This window comes from Onychostoma macrolepis, chromosome 16 (genome assembly GCF_012432095.1).
Source record: "Onychostoma macrolepis isolate SWU-2019 chromosome 16, ASM1243209v1, whole genome shotgun sequence".
NCBI classification, from domain to species: Eukaryota; Metazoa; Chordata; class Actinopteri; order Cypriniformes; family Cyprinidae; genus Onychostoma; species Onychostoma macrolepis.
Genome location: NC_081170.1, coordinates 23,623,753 through 23,641,535, shown reverse-complemented (window position 1 = coordinate 23,641,535; position 17,783 = coordinate 23,623,753). Strand labels below are relative to the sequence as shown.

The following is a 17,783-nucleotide window of genomic DNA, read 5'->3' as shown; positions in this document are numbered from 1 at the left end:
AACCAACCTAAAGGACCGTTTGTCAGTTATTTATTAATGTATATTAGTCATGTCCATTTTTTTTTATTTTGCAGAAAAAGTGAGCTGTGCTTTCCCTATTCTCAGCCTCAGACGTCACGGACCGTTGGCTAAACATCTGATACATATGACACACAAAAGTGGAAACACTTCAAGAGTTTCAATGTCGTCATCGGACTGATTGAATTATACAGGATTTCCGGGAGACGTGCGTGTTGCATTCTTTAACGTTCCACCTGGAAACAAATATGCCGTGACGCCGAATTCCTCACGAAAGAAGAAAGCCGTCATGTTTACAACTGTGATGACGAGCGCTTATCAGGATCAACTAACCGCTGGATTTTTAAAAGTATGTGAAATATTTAAAGTTCATGGCATAGAATCTGTAAAATACGTCCGAGAGTTTTACACACCGGTCTGTTATTGTGGTGAATAATGATGAAACATGATGCTGAACGAAATGAACTGTGATTGGTTGTTTGACATGTCGGTCAAACGGCCTCATGGGCGGGCCTTGGCCAATGAAAGCTGCCATGGATTCCAGACCTTAAGCCGTCAGTCTGAAGCTCTAGCTACGCGAGACAATGCTTTCCCTAATGTGGACAAAGGATCCCTGAGAGAGGCTGTTCACAACAAATGATCAAATGAGCGAAAGCTTAATTGTGAGATGTTAATGTTTGAATACTGTGAATTTGCATTTTCATGCTTTGTTTAATTGTGCCTTATATTGTTTTATTGTGTCATATACCCAACTTTGTAGTGTACACAGATTATGTTGTTACACATGGTGAATAAATGTTGAAATGTAATATGGCAGATGTAGTATGGTGTGTCACATTTTGTATTTGTAACATTTTTAAGATTATGACAAGTATACTAGTAATACCACAGGTTTATGACAGAAAAACTATGGTTTTCTTGCAATAATATCATAGCAAATTAAGTGTTACCATAAAAAACCCTGCAAAATTATTACAGGAATACCACAAAAATATTACAAAAGGACCACAGGACTATTACAGGAAAGCCAGCAGTAATACCACAGGTTTATGACAGAAAAACTATGGTTTTCTTGCAGGAATATCATAGCAAATTAAGTGTTACCATTAAAAAACCCTGCAAAATTATTACAGGAATACCACAAAAATATAACAAAAGGACCACAGGACTATTACAGGAAAGCCAGGTATTACTGCAGAAATATGACAGTAGTACCACAGGAATATCACAGATATATTACATACAGTACAACAAAAATGCTGTGGTAAAGCGTCCCAAAAAACAACACAATACCACATAATTACCACACAATTTTTGTGCAGTACTTTTAATGTTTTACCACATGTAATACCACAGGTAATTTTTGTAAGGGTTGGCTATGGCACACCATGGAATGCCTTACTTATGGTTGACATTTGGCTTTTATTTGGAAAAACGCATATAAACTGCTATAGTCATGTGTGGCAGGTTAGTAGCAGTCCACATCTCAGCCCATTCAACAATGCTATTGGTTACTTTGTGTCTTCCCTTATTCCTATTGGTGGATTACTGAAATTTTGAAAATGTATTTCCCACTCTTCCTCTTTGAACCGCTGTTAAAAAAGATGATGAAAAAGCTCTCTATTTACAACAACAGCCTTTGCCCTGCAGACACATATTCAGGTATGTGCAGTTTTGGTGTTTTAAATGTTTTCTGTGGGTGTAATGGTACACTTATTCGTACAGAAAATTGTACCGAACAAATACAGTGTCATTTTAATCACTGCACGTGCGGAACTTCCGTTTCAGTTCATATCCGTGAATAAATCCTCACTATACATTATTACTAAGCTATACATTACATCCTGTAATCGCAAGATTTGTGTTTTGTTCTTTTCTATTAAGGGGAGACACTACAGGCACCTGTCAATTTTAAGATTTTGGGCTTTTTGGCTTTTCATAAAGTGTTTTTTTCAGACTAGTAGAACGAAAACATCCAAAAGACACTGTTAAGTGTTTCTTTTATAGCACTTTATCTATTTGTGTCAATAGATTTCAATTACAATACATATTTTTAAAGGCCGTTTTCTCAAAATGAGTTTTTTCTCCTACACTGAGCCATAAATCTGCACTTCAGTAGCACTTAGACACACCAAACTTTACATTTTTATTCTTGTCTATATCCTGAAGGTTTTTACAGAGGGATTTGTTCATATATAATTTGCTTGATTATATACAACATTTTAATCGCCCCCAAATTGTCAAAATATAGTGTTTTCTGTCTGTTCTAAGTATTTTCTGAATTATGGAGTGACAAAATGAGATACCCAAAATTCCTCTGTAAAACTTTTGATTATAATATGTCAAAAAATTAAACAAGAATTTTGAAACTGACTTCATCCAGTGTTTAGATTTTTGTACTAGAAATGTATGCAAATTAGTGCATATTTCATTAAATAATGCCTCATTTGCATATTTAAACCTAACATTTTAGAAAACTTGTAATACAAAAAATGTTTGCAATTATCAATGTAATCAATCAACTAGGTAAATAAGGCGATAACTATTAGTAAATTTTTTTTACCCTATTCACCTGCAGTGTCTCGCCTTAAGAAACAAAGTCTCATCTTTAAAATTATGTCTATTTAAATCCATAAATGCCGTTTTGACGCTCTTTGATGTGGCTTAACAGACCGCTGCATGCGGAAGCGCGGAGAGCGCGTTATCCCTTCCCTTTAATTCTCTTTTCTACTAGTTATAACGCGAAATAAACACGCCCTGACTCTCATCACGCTTAATCTCAATCAGTTTTGCAACCGCGGAAAAATGTCAATAAAACAGCAATACCTTTACTCAGGCAATTCATTCAGTGTCCACAGCTTGTGAAATTGCAATGTGCAAATTATTTGTTTGCATACGTTTTTTTTCTTTTTTCTTTTTGTAGTGTTGGTCATTGTATCTAAAATATTTGAATTTAATAGATTGGGCTCTCTTGTTAATTGCAGCCTTTAATATTTTAGCAATGTGCTCTAATAGGGCTCCCTATTGTATAGCATTAGCTCAGATATATTTTTTATCCTTAAGAAAATTGTAATTATAATTGAGTTTATTTAAAGGCAGAGAATTGTTCAGTAAACCACCGTTTATTTAAAAAAAAAGAAAAAAAAAAGGTATGTTTTCTCCCCCACACAGCAAATTTAAAAGAGTGGATTTAACTCCCTCAGAGTTAAAATTAACACTTACCCAGTGTACATATGGGAATCACTGCTAAAGTGTTAAATTAACACTTTTGAAAGAGTTAACATTTTTAACACTCTGACAGTGTTAACTAACAAACTCTTAACATGTAAAATATCAAAACCAGAATAGATGATGAGAACACCAAAGTTGGTGTTGAAAGTTAACACTTATGGATTAACTGGTCAACACTGCACCAGTGTTCAGGTGAAAATATTAAAAAATAAACCCACAAAACAATACACGTTTACATTTATTTATTTTATTGAAACATTGTAAATATTTTTTCCCTACACCAAAATGTCTTCACACTCAATGTTTTCAATACATGTAAAGAACATGTTCTTACAACAATTAAACATCATAATGTAGAAGCAAATCAGTGCAAAGACACAAAAAACATTCTTATTTGGTCCATTAATGTCATAAGGTTTATAATGCTGACATTTAGGAGGTTAAACAACAGCATTCCATTCATTACCATAAAAGCTGAATGCATGTTAATGCTCACTAATCAAAGTCTATGCTGGTGTTTGGACCTCCTTGGAGAGAATACTCTCATTCTTTTTTTCAGCACGATGAGATGCGTTTCTCTGCAGTTTTCAGCCAAGCAAGATATCCACTCCTATTTACAGCATCACAAAACTGCCCCTGTAAAATTGAAAAATAAATAAATATAAGTACAAAACCAAAACAGGATCATTCCACATCCATTTATCAAAACTATTATCAGGTGAAATGTCAGAGACAAGTATGAATTGCAATACAAGAACTTCACCCAAAACTGAAAATTCTGTCATTATTTATTTATCCTCACGTGGTTCCAAACCTGTATGACGTTCTCTCTTCTGAGGAACACAAAAGGTTATATTTTGAATAATCTACAGAAGAAATACATCGACCACTCTGATCCTTTTGCATCTTTTTCAAAAGCTTGATATTTATTGGCATATACTGACATTATAAGGACAAGCAGGTCCGAAAAAGAAAAAGGGCATACCACATTAGAAAACAAAAGGGTGAGTAAATAATAACTTAAAGGGTTAGTTCACCGAAAATTCTAATTACCCATGATTTACTCACCTGCAAGGCATCCTATAGGTGTATATGACTTTCTTCTTTCAGACGAATCCAATCGGAATGATATTAAAAAATTTCCTGGCTAATCCAAACTTTATAATGGCAGTGGGTGGGTGTTTCTGTTCAACAGTCCAAAACAAGTGCAATAAAGTGCATCCATCCATAATAAAACATGCCTCACACGTCTCTGGGGGGTGAATAAAGGCTTCCTGTAGCGAATCAATGTGTTCTTGTAAGAAAAATATCCAAATTTAAAACGTTATAAACACTTTTCTCTAGCTTGCGCTAAATGTTGTACGTGGAAGCCTTTCCGGGCGGATGACGCAGGATGTCGGGGTAGTGCATGCACCGGTGAGAAGTGAAATGTCGGAGGATTTCGATGTAAGCCAAGAAGAGAGTGGTTTGTCTTTGCTAAAGTAAGGAAAATTTTCTTCCTTTGCTCCTGTAAACAAACGTTGGTTCTCGTGAGACTAGCATATTTCACTGGAGCCAAAACTTCACTAAAGTCCTACGTCATCCACCCGGAACGGTTTGCGCACACGACAGTTAGCGCAAGCTAGAGGAAAGTGTTTGTTTTAAATATGGATATTTTTCTAACAAAAACGCATTGATTCACTACAGGAGGCCTTTTTTCACTCCCCAGAGCCGTGTGAGGCACTGTTTATTATGGATGGATGCACTTTATTGCACTTCTTTTGGACTGTTGAACAGCAACACCCAATCACTGCTATTATAAAGCTCGGAAGTGCCAGGATAATAAAACTCAGATTGGATTCTTTTGAAAGAAGAGACTTGAGGGTGAGTAAAACATGGGCTAATTTTAATTTTTGTATGAACTAACCCTTTAATTTTCATTTTTGGGTGAACTATCCCTTTAAGGAAAAGCATTTAATTCACTGTAAATGTATATTGTAAAAAGAAAGTCAGTCTTACTAGAAAATGGGTCTTCTAACGACAGAGACAAAGTCACAATTCCAAGTGCACATTGATCTCTCTGCACTGAGGTTGGACGACTCCTATCAAAATTAATGCACATAAATGGGACAGCACATAAATAAATGACAGTCCAAGCATATCAAAAACTTACAGTTTATATATATATATATATTTTTAGAAAGAAATCAGACTCTTTATTATTAATGTTTTTTTTTTAAATAAACATGACAATCAATAATCTTAAAATGTGCAATTGTGGCTTACCCATGTATTGGTGGCTTCATACTCTTCAAGCACATCATCTTCTTTTGATTTTTCTGTTAAGCCAGCATGAACCATCTGTAACAATATTAAATAACTAGTTTACTTAAAATTGTAATTCCAAACCCATACGACTCACTTTTGCTGAATACAAAACACAATTTAATGCTTAAAGATAATAAGATAATAAAAGTGTCTAAAGTAGTTAATTGCAACTCATGTGCCATTCTTCAAGACTTGTGAGGGCACAAAATCACTTTGAATGATGAACAATGTAATTCACTCAGTATAGAGAGTTCGAGTTTACTGAAAGTGTTATTTTCAAATTAATTAAATGAAAACAGCACTCAAATCCAATATAAGGACACATCAACATTCACATCAATTCATGCTTAATGAAATCACAAAAATTGGTCATGAGACACAAGAACAAATGACTTATATTGTCATTTAGATTTGGGTAGTTTACAGTGGTTTGATTTGACAATATGACGTTGCAATATACATAAATGAGGTAAAACACTTCCCTTCAAATTCAAATGTCATCTGTGAGAAACGTTTCGGATCGTTTAGGCGCGCACATCTATAGATATTGTCATAAAGTAATATTATTTTATAAAATGCATATCGTAAATGAAGTAAAACACTTACTTTTGGCGTTTTCCTCGTTAAAACCAACTTCCTCATGAACGAAAATATCTCTCTGAGAAAAAGTTTAAGAGTGCACAGCAGATGAATATCACTACAAATCTATATTATGTTATAAAATACATATAGTAAATGAGGTAAAACACTTACTTTCAGCGTTTTCCTTGTTAAAACCAACTTCCCCGTCTGCTCGCACCGCGAGAGAAAGAAAATATCTCTCTAAAAAAAACATTTAGGAGAGCACAAGACATAAGTATGGCTATAAATTAATATGATGTTATAAAATACATATTTTAAATGAGATTAAAACACTTACTTTCGGATATTCCCTTTTAGAAAAGTCCTCGTCTGTTCCGCATCGCGAGTGAAAGGAAATGCCATTGATAAACGTTTTTAGGCGCACCCAACACATTGAAATTATTATAAAACGATATGATATTACAAAACACACTTTGTGAGTAGGATTAAACACTTTATATCGCTGTTTTCCGTCCTAATATGCTCCGCATCGCGAGCAAATAAAATGGCGTCTGTGAAAAATATTTCAGACAGATTAGGCTCGCACACGAGAAAATGTCCCGGATGTCACTAATAACTCTCAACAGTGTTAATGAGGGTAATTCTCCGTATTAACACCGGCCAGAGGGTGCTGTTTACACTAGCTAGTGTTAATCCTTTAAAATTCAACACCACAACTTTAACTCTTTACTCTAAAAGTCCTTAACACTGGGATTTCAACACTGGAGATTTTACTGTGCATGCTGTACCAAAAATGTTTGAAACTGTGAGTGCGTTTACATGGACCCTCTTAATGCGATTATAATGAGATTTTGGCGATATTGCGATTATGCTTTACCTCATGTAAACGCAATACTTCGATCTAAATAATACGATTAAGCTCATAATCGCAGCAAGCATAATCGTATTAACATAGGTGGCGTACGCCGATTTTAATCGGAATATACAGGCATGTAAACACCTTAATCGCAGTATTGCCGCTCTGACCAAAGTGCGCATGCGCTTGTGACATGAATAACGTGACACGCACCTGTAATAATACGGAGATTAGAAACGATGGAGGGGAAGAAAGCATCGCATTCTGAGGAAAACACAACAAGCTGCCAGCAGTCTCTGTCCAACATGATCTCACAGAATTCCGTGCAATGTTCACGGACTTAATTAACCCCGAATCTATGGTGGCATCACGGAATCGCCGAAAATTCCGTGATGGGCTCACAGAAAAAATTCCGTGATGGACTCACAGAAAAAATTCCGTGATGGGCTCACAGAAGTGATACCAATGTAAGTCAGTGACAGGCATCAGCCGTGCTCCACGCACGGAAACCAGTGAATCCGTGCATGGACCACGGCTGATGCCTTCTGTGAGCCCATCACGGAATTTTCGGCGATTCCGTGATGCCACCACAGATTCGGGTTAATTAAGTCCGTGAACATTACACGGAATTCTGTGAGATCAGGTTGCTCTGTTCCTTACCCTCATCCAGAAAGGACGAACAGAACGCGACGGCAGCGTATAGGCAAACAAATTCCATCATATTTCTATCATGGCGCCGAAAAAGCGTGGAATACAGCGATACAAAATCATTATGCATTAGACGTAAATAGATTAAAACAGCGACCAGTAACACTGCTCTTTCTGAGTCCATCATTTGTGCTGTCCAGTGGGGTATGTGAATAATGGCAGTGAAAAAATTAACCACAATTCTTAGCGAATAATAAGAATAATGGAAATTGCATGTAAACGGGAGTAAGAGCTTTGCTCTTGACATGTAAACATCAAAATGCGATTAAGTCCTTACTCTGATTATTGGAAATAATCGCAATATTCGTGCGCATGAAAACGCAGTCTGTGACTTAAAAGATGAGGTACCATTGCACCCCTATGTTTTCATTAATATTATGTATATTATTATAATTATCATTTCTAAAAATAGCCTGTTATTAAAGTAGCTACATTTTTTTTAATTTAGAAAATTTAAATTTAAAAAGGGCCTCACAGTAGCACTCATGTCTTGGGTGGTAGAAAAGAATGTGTGCAGTACTGATTTATAGTCATTTATGTGCTTGTCTTCAAATAATATCTAATGTATGATACTAATTATGATATACTAATGTTCTTTTTTCTCTTCTTTTTCCTGACAGACTGTGAGTGAGAAAGACTGGCGAGACTTACTAAAAGTATCAATTTTTGCACATTTATTCACTCATCTGACATTTACAAAATAGCACACTTCTGTTATGTTATGTTATGTATTGTAATTCTGTTATTAAAATACTATAAACATTTTTAAAAAATGAGTGTGAATCCATTTTTGTGTTTAAGATTCACTGTGTAATGGGTATTTTAAATTAAAAAGATAGGTGTGGTGTAAATATGGTTGAATAATGGCTTTTGGTGTATCAGCCACATGTGGGCCACAATAGGGCCATCAGCCCTTTACAGAACTCAGCCATATAAGAATACCATATAAGGTCCATATATCAGCCACGTCTGTTTTTATTGTTTGGCTCACTCTGGGTTGGGTTATGGCACGGTTTTGGTTCAGTTCTGGCTAAAAAGATATGGACCAGTTTTGGGCCGGCGAATACAAACTAATCTGGGCCACACTTAAGCTGTTGATTTGGGTCAGATCCGCGCCAAAGGAAATTTGCTGACTGGGTAGTGGAAGGATGCGGAGACGCGTCGTCCATCTTTTTTTACAGTCTGTGGTCCCAATGTTCATACTATCCATCCTAAACAGTATGTGAGATTACAATAATTGTGTCCCAAAGCATAGTATGAAAAGCGTATGCCAAAAGTCCCCGGATGGTCTACTATTTCAGGTCGATTTTTGAAGTGTGGATCCGTGCACACTCTAATGGCTAAAATTGCCCACAATCTACTGCGCTTTGGCGAAGGATTCGGTCCAGAACTACAAACACGAATAAAACGCGTTAGAACGTGGCGGATGCGCGCGATCGACCGTTAGAGGTTTACAAAAAGGGGTTTAGAGTTACTAATAATCAACATTAACCTGGTAAAAAATATTTATTTATTGTTATCCGTGTTATATTTCATCTGCAACAGCCATGTGAACTTTTATAAACATCCATTTGATCGTTAACTTTTAAATGCATTATTATGTAGAAAATATGAGCAGAGTTCTCGCCATGAAAGAGAATAGTATGGCAGATCAACGAGCTACTTTATTCTCTCCAATACGGTATGAAATGAAATGTGGAGGATGTTAACAGTGACAAGATGATTGACATGCCAGTTTACAGTAACAGGGTGCGACAGAGACCGTTAAAGACGCAGTTGTGTGATGTCCCAAAGCTGCCTACTCTTCTACTTCACACTCAAAAGTGTGTACTTTTTCTTCACCAAAAGAGTACATACTTTAAGGGCGTAGTATAAGTAGGCACATTGGGACGCAGCAATAGTCTGTTTATATATATATATATATATATATATATATATATATATATATATAAAATATCTTTCATATATTTAGTAAAATATTTTTCACAAGAAAGAAACACAAATAAATACTTAGCCTACATTATTACCAAAAATTAGACACTAGGCACATTTTAAGTACAAATTCAGTGAAGTGCCATAGAAACAAGACAAAATCCTTGGTGTAAGATAGAAATGAGACATTATTTTATAATAAAAATTATTTAAATGCAACAGTTATTTTTATTCCTTACAATGGCACCACAGTATTGTGAAATACATTTAACACTTAATTTTGGTGAACACCACTTTAAAAAGTCTGGGGGACTTTAATATTACCGAACTGCAGGAATTACCGATATTACTACTGTGCATTGTGCGACTTAAAAAAATTCCTCAAGGCTTTTATTTTGAACGTGCAGATTAGAAGGTGCCATAATAGTGTCTTTCTTCACGTTGTTTTTAGCGCTGCTGCTGAGGTGTGATTTAATTGTTATTGTTAGCAGGCTGATTCTTCAGCAAACACACAAACAGATGAAAGTGCATTGAGACACGCTTCAAATACATGACAGGGAAGCACGTTCACAAGCGAACAACGGTTTGTACGTGTTTTGTGTCATCACGTGACCGAAATACTGCGTTTATTTGGGTACATTCTGTCTGGAACGGTCTAAAGATTAGCTAGTGTGCTATTCATCTCAGTACAACTAAACAAACGGTGTATTTTCCCTCCACCACTACACGAACCGCGAATAGCCTGATTAGTATTTTTGATGTCAAGAAGAGTGCAGCTCATGTCATAACCTGAGTATGTAAATGTTTTGGTTGTGGATGACTGGTGTTGGGATGATTGAAAGACAGTGACAGTCAGTTTGAATGTTATACTGTGTACGTGTAAAACTGTGTATGAGAGAAGACACATGCTAGTCATCGGACAGCCGGTTAGACCATTGCATGTTTTATGTACCTTTTGTGATGTTGTGGGTATTTTGGGGTGACAGGCGCTCTCTGTGTCCGAACAGGCGGAAATATGAATGATGCAGATTCAGCCTCAAGGAAGCACGCGAGTTCCCGGGAGCTCCAGAGTGAGTGTGCGCGCGCGCTTATGTAGAAACACAGTCATAAATGCACTTTGGAGCTGATGACATGACACCTGTGAATTCCCCTGAAAATAATAATAATAATAATGTCCATCCTACGTGTCTTTAATCATCTTTCTTCAGCTCCCAAGAATGAGGATGCCTATGAAATCTCCATTCCTTTCGAAGACAACAACTTTGATCAGCAGGGAGGCTTTTACAACCAGAATGACCAGAACTTTGATGGTCAGTTCAGTTTGTTATCATTGTTACTTCACTACAATGTTGTAGCGAATATTAAAGGTTTAGTTCACCCAAAAATGAAAATTCTGTCATTTACTCTCGTTCAAACTCTCAAAGGCCCGTTCACACAAAGAAGGATACATCAATAACTAACGTTACACTATATTGGCATCTAGCTCAATAGGAGAACAGTTATTAAAACGTTATAGTCAGTGTTGGGAAGGTTACTTTGGAAATGTAATAGGTTACAGATTACAAGTTACTCTATTTGAAATGTAATAAGTAGTGCAGCTGATTACTGATTACTTTTTGGTTACTTTTCTGCTTAATTATTTTCAAACATGTAAACCAGGCAGGGTCAACCTTATAGTAGAACTCAACACTGATTAATGTCATTTTCGAAACCCTTCATCACTTGAATTAAGATTATAATCATTTAATTTTAAAAGCACAGCCACCACAAAATAAGACTTACTTTGAGATCATTCTGAGGTTAAATACAGATTTAAAACCATAACAAGAAATAGTTTAGTAGCTATGATGATTCTGAAATCAAATTTTTATGACAGGAAACACTGGCATCTAACAATGCCTTGGAAAAACAGTTAATTAAAAAAAAAAAAGCATATAAATAAATCCAAATAGGATATAAAACTGTTATGGAATAAGCATGTGTCTAAAACATTGGTGTCTCATATTTTAGAGAAGTCGATGCAATCTGTTTTTGAGTGTGTGTGGAAAAAAATTCAGATGTAACCCCTTGTAATCATTAACATTTTCATAAGTAACTGTAATTTAATTGCCCATTTTTATCTGTAACTTATTGCAATTACATTTATTTTGTATTTTAGTTACATGTAACTAGTTACTCCCCAACACTGCTTATAGTATCATGCATGAACTGTAGATATTATTAATACTCTCTCATATTTATTCTTAATATTTAATCTCATTGGTATAAAGCATGCATAGTTGAGCTTCCGTGTTTACCATATTTGATGTGCTCTATGCACTGTATCTGCATTGATCGATGTTTATATATGAATAAAAGCTTAAATGATTGTTTATATAAAGCTATCGTGTCTCTTTAGAAAACTTGGATTTCAAAGTTTCCTATGGATTACTTTTATGCTTTGTACTTTTTGATGCCTGAATGTTTTGGTTTCATACACTTTGAGTGTGTGTGCAGAAATGATGAGAGAATATTCGAATTATTTTTATTTTTGTTGAACAGACATTTTATGTGTTTGAAAGGACGCTAAGGCGAGTAAATAAAGACGTTATCATTTTTGGGTGAACTATGTATAGGTCAACATGTGATGATATTTGCTTGTGTTGTAATGCAGGTAGTGATCCGCCAGCACCGAGCAGCTCGTACCTGTTAATCACTAACTTGCGCACACAACTGCAGATCTCACTGGAGAAAAATTCATGGCTGCAGAAACGCATCGAGGACCTGGAGGAGGAGAGGGACTTCCTGCGCTGCCAGCTCGATCGGTTCATCTTCTCAACCAAGAGTCAGGAAAGCAACGGTGAGACGAGGACAGAATCAGAGGGAGAGAAGAGACAGAGAGTGAGCCAACACTGTGCCAATAGAGGATATTTAGTGACACAAGAAAAAGTTAGTTGATGCAGTCAAAGGTCATTTGAGAAATAGTGGACTGTTTGGGAGAACTGTCATGTTCCACCTTAGTTTGTGCCTTTTCCCATAAACACTCTTCAGTTTACATAGTTTCATTAGTCATGCATACATGCTTTGTGTGGTGAAAGACAGGGAGTTGGATTTATAAAATAAAATCAGTACTGAACAGTGTTGGGTAGTAACTTAGTTACTGTAATAATATTACTTTTTGCAGTAACTAGTAGTGTAACTAATTGCTAATAAGATTTCAGTAATAATATTACAGTTACTTTCCATAAAACAGCTTAGTTACTTTTGATGCCTCAACCCCCGCTGATTTAAAATCCAACAATCAAATAATTCCTAGATTTATTTTCCTAATTTTCACGACTATTTTATTTGATAAAATACATAATTAAATATAATCGTATATGGGTAACGGAGAAATTACAATTAGCTTCAAGCTACACATGACAAATAAAATGAGATTAATACAACACTTCTACTTTAACGTCACTATCAATCACTATTGAGTGTTCGTAATAACTTCTGACTGCGATCCAATGTGGATTTTGGTCAAATGATGAGGCAGAAATATGTTGTTAGTAACATTCTAGAAGAATTTGATCTGGAAGATACACAGATACAACTTCTGTGAGGTTTGAAGAAAAAGTAATGTAACTAGAAGTGTAACTGATTACTGTTGCCAGAAAGTAATAAGTAAAGAAACAATATTACTTTTGAAAGGAGTAACTAGTAATGAGTAATATATTACATTCTTTGAGTAACTAGCCCAACACTGATACTGAATAAATCTTTCATGTGCAAATTCAGTATACAATCTAACAATCTAATTCCAATCTACACTCCAGCTACTTGTGTCATGCCCCATTTGTATGCATATTAAGTGTATTGTGGACTGTGCTGCTACCATCCACAGAAAGAAAGGTGATAAACAGTTTTATTTTGACAAGATGTTCTTGTACATTCTCTTATGATCATGGCTGCTGTAAATCATCAGAAGTCAGGCTGGGTATTAATACAGATTTCCCAAAGACAGACAGAAAGACATTAACTAAATTTCTCTTTTCCCTGCAGGTAATGATTCCAGGAGTTTTTCTTGGAGAAGGAGAAGAGAAAATGATCGGGGTAAAAACTTCTTTGACTTTCTACATTAGACTCATCTGATGTATAAACCAGTGTTATTTTAATATTATTTATACTATTATAATTTTGAATTAATATTTTGAATGAACTTTTATTTTTATATTTTCAACTTTCATTTTCGATTTGGTTCAATTTTTAGAAATTGTATGTTCTTTTGTCATATTTATTCGATTGTTTTGTTTTTGTTTTGTTTCAAATCTTACTATTTAGGTTTAATTGATTTTTTATTTAGTTCACATTAGCTTATATATTTCCAGTTAGTAATTTCAGTGTTTTAACATACTTGTTTCAGTTAATTGTCAAAGCAACATTTCTAATTTTCATTTATTTATTTATAAGTTTTTCATGTAATATTTAGATTTTAGCTTTATTTCAGTTAATAAAATGTTTAATAGTTTGATTTAGTTATAATAAAATTATAATAACCCTGTGCAGAACATGAATAAATCCTAACTAAAACATCATACTTAAAAAAGATGCTTCTTTTCACTTCTGGCCTTCTGTGCTGTGTTGTCCTAACATGGTAAGGGCGAGAGTCCTTGCTGCAGCATAAAGATCACAAGGGCCAGTTGCACAAACTTAGCCACTATGTTTAGACTGTCTTAAGAATTAGTCTGACCAGTTAGCAGTTAGCCGAGGGTAATGAGTCTCATTTGTCACATTCAAGTTAGACCAGTCTTTAATAATTTTTATGTAACTGACTGAAAAAAAAGTTATGGCCAGTCTTAAGGATAAAATCAGGCAACTAACTTGTAAGACTAGTCTAAGCCTATTATGCAACCGGCCACAGAATTAACTTTAATCATTAACGTTTCAGATCAACAAGTGGAGAGCCAGCGTTCAGCCAACCGTCAGTCATTCCAGCAGAGGCCAACGCAACAAACTTCAGCCAATCCCAAGGCCCTGAGCTCTGTTCCTGGTCCAGTCAGTGCTCAGATAAATTCCATGTATGGATCTCCCCACCCTCAGCCTCTTTTGCAGGGCCACGGTGGCGGCAGCACCAGCAGCAGCTGCAGTAGCAACAACAGGTCCCTCAATGAACTGCAAGGTGGGTCTGAAATGCTTTTTTTAAACCTGTATTTGTGCTACATTGTCATTTTGGCTTAAATACTTACTGTATGTCTACAATAAGCATATTTACAGTATATCTAAGAAGTTAACTTCAAAAACTTAGTTAGTTTTTTTGCTATTGTCGTCTTAATGTTTTTGTGGAAACCTTGATATATTTTTGCATGATTCTTTGATGAATCAAATTCAGAAGAACAGCATTTGAAATAGAAATCTTTTGTAACAACAGAAGTCTTTTATTTTTTTATGCTGCCACAGAATCCCTCACTCTTCTGGGAGATGAAGAAGAGGATGACTACCTTGAGGATAGCTACCTGGAAGAAGAGGAAATGATGTCAGGAGAGGATGTGATAACAAATAACATGTCACTTCGGAACATGGGCACAGCTGGAAGACCCGCCGGCAGTCATCCAGCTCTGAAGAGAAGAAGGGTTTTCAGAATCGCCAGAGGGAGAGAAAGACAGAGAGGTGAGCGTGACAGTGTGAGGAAACACACTGAATTTCTTCTCTTTCTGATCTCTTTGTTCATCTCTCGCTCCTTATTGCTTTTGTTCTAGTGAAAGATGCAGCAGGTGTGCTGTTCCGCTATAAAAAGATCTTGGTAACATACCAGAGGTTAAAGAACATGTCCAAGGCCTTCCAGATCCACGGTGTAGATCGTAATACAGTGGCCTCTACCACACCCATTGCTGAGCTTCTGCTGGTGGCTCCGGAGAAGGTGGCTGAGGTGGGCGAGTTTGACCCGTCTAAAGAAAAGCTTCTGGACTACGCCCGGCGCTGTTATATCGCCCTCGACCCCCAGACTCTCAGCAAAGTGCAAGCTCTGAAGAAGAACAACCTCCTCCTGCCCATCTCATACAGGTATTAATACATATATACATACAGATGTTTAGCAATCATTGTATTCCTGTTCAGTTCCTTTTTACTCTTCATCACTCTTCCAGGACATAGTCATTTTACACAATTAAGAAACGTATTTAAAACGAACTGTTTATTATTTATATGCATTTATGGACTATATTGGAAATATAGTTTAATCAATATATTCTTAATAAGTAGGTTATCTAATAATAAATATTATATTTTTAGGATGCACAGATATTACAATTTGTGCCAATAGCGATAAGTTGAGAACTGTTTTTTTCCTCATAATATGGTTGTTTTAAATTTTACAAGTCCACTTTAAATTTACAGTATTTCACTTTGAAATTTGCTAAATATTACATTTATCAGTGTTAAATTGCTGTTTGTGATTGTGAAATTGTGATCTTAAAGATTAAGTATGCGGTCTGACAGCACGTGTATCTGAAAAGTATTCAAAATCATAAATATCAATTATGAACTAATACATATATATTGGCTCACTATTCAATTTTTTTTCTACTGTTACTATCACTACTAGTCTTTTTATTTTTTATAGCTTCATGAAAGAGGTTTATTTTTATCAGTGGGTTAGAAATGATTTGTGTAACTCATAATACCATTCTTACATAATCTGTTGCATTTGATTCAATGTGGCAATTTAGATAAAAACATATTTAGGAATAATTCAAAACTACACATTATTACATAAGGCACAAAATCATGTATTGGCAAACTGACTCAAAATCAACTTTTTTTTTATGCTTCTCCAGGTTGAAAGGAACGGATAATCGATAATTGGAAGAATTAGTGGGGTGATTCTTATCCTGCTATACAGTGAAACCCTTCACTGTATTTTTAATGTACCATAGGACACACATCTCCCATCTCAAACTCCACATTGTGCTGTTCAGATCCGCTGTACTCTGAACCAAGTGTACTATTACCTCTGTTCACTCACTCATAAAGCTGGACGCTCAAAGCTGCGGGTGGGTTGCACACTTATGCTTTCAGGTTTGGTATTTTAAAAGAGAACTTGGTTCTCAAACCCACTTTACACCATTCTTTCATAACAGACTTTTTAGTATCCCCTAATTGTTTCTCTGGTTAAAGCTCAAGAATTTACACTTTAGTTTAGTTTTTGTGATGTGCAGCTCTATAGCAATGTGTGTTGCTCAGAAGTTCTCTGTTGGGTCAGTTGTCCCAAGCGTGTGTCCTGGTTCTCTGTATCTCATAGCACTTACTTGACGGCCTGAAAGACTTTTGAAATTTAGGTTCTTCTAAAAAGTGGTGCACGCATAGACCCATGCACTCCTCCTATTTTAACACTGTGCTACTCTACGCAAGCGGCACCTGTACGTTCTCATTAGAACCTCTTTGGATATGATTTGTGGAGTGTTCGTGCATGTCTCTCCCTTAAACATGGCCTGTCTATTAGATGACACTGACTGTTCAGCATGTGCAAAGTTTATATAGTGTAAATCAGTGATAATACATGTTAAAACAGTTGGTAATAGTACTAGTCTAGTCTAGTACCGCATAGTGCAGATGATAATGTAATGTGAGGGAGTGAGTGCAGATATGTTCCTGTTCTACCTGGTGCTGAAGTTCTCATGAGTGTGTGTGTCTTTGATTGTGTGTTTGTCGAATTCACCGTCTACGTCTGGATGCATGTTGGGTGTTTGTTAATATGCAGCGTGCTTGAGATTAGACTATTCATGGCTCCTTCAAGCACATATTGAAACCTCCATTTGCTAATAAAAAACAGCAAGTTTCTCTTTACATCACAATCTTCTTCTTCCTTACCATCGGATAATGTTTGTGGGAACACAACAAAAAGTTTCAGTTTGTTAACATTAGTTAATACATTAGATGTCATAAACTAAAATGAACAACATTACTATTGTTCAATGTTGATTTATTCCCGTTTATACCCTAGTGAAAAATAAATATACTAAAATGTATTTAAAATACATTTATTTCATGCTAAGTATACTACATATACATTTACATATTTAATATGTACTTAATAAAAAAAAAATCCTGCAATTGTACTTTTTTTGTATACTAAACTGGTATACTTAAAAGTCTGCTGAATCGGAACAACTAATTTTGTGCTTGATGA

At 35.6% G+C, this 17,783-nt stretch overlaps 1 protein-coding gene and 1 long non-coding RNA gene across 6 annotated transcripts; one reads left to right on the top strand and one right to left on the bottom strand.

Annotated features, from left to right (window-relative positions):
* Nucleotides 1-3,622: 3,622 nt before the first annotated feature.
* On the bottom strand, nt 3,623-10,704 carry LOC131522558 (uncharacterized). Of its 2 annotated transcripts, XR_009266557.1 has the most exons (7): nt 10,587-10,704; nt 6,476-6,507; nt 6,310-6,378; nt 6,163-6,214; nt 5,515-5,589; nt 5,248-5,330; nt 3,623-3,885 (listed from the first exon to the last, which is right to left on the bottom strand). It is a non-coding gene; the product is annotated as an uncharacterized LOC131522558 (long non-coding RNA). The 2 variants fall into 2 exon arrangements; XR_009266556.1 differs by lacking the exon at nt 10,587-10,704 and having other exon boundaries at nt 3,627-3,885; nt 6,476-7,335.
* Nucleotides 10,036-17,440, top strand: ccdc106a (coiled-coil domain containing 106a). 4 transcript variants are annotated; one of them, XM_058748122.1, is made up of 9 exons: nt 10,036-10,221; nt 10,642-10,704; nt 10,843-10,944; nt 12,288-12,473; nt 13,661-13,711; nt 14,547-14,777; nt 15,056-15,265; nt 15,355-15,658; nt 16,432-17,440. In XM_058748122.1, the coding sequence occupies exons 1-9, from the start codon at nt 10,185-10,187 to the stop codon at nt 16,454-16,456; spliced, it is 1,209 nt and encodes a 402-aa protein (XP_058604105.1). In that variant the 5' UTR covers nt 10,036-10,184; the 3' UTR covers nt 16,457-17,440. The 4 variants fall into 4 exon arrangements, with proteins under 4 accessions (XP_058604105.1, XP_058604104.1, XP_058604106.1 ...); XM_058748121.1 differs by having other exon boundaries at nt 10,621-10,704; XM_058748123.1 differs by having other exon boundaries at nt 10,059-10,217.
* The last annotated feature ends 343 nt before the right edge of the window (nt 17,441-17,783 follow it).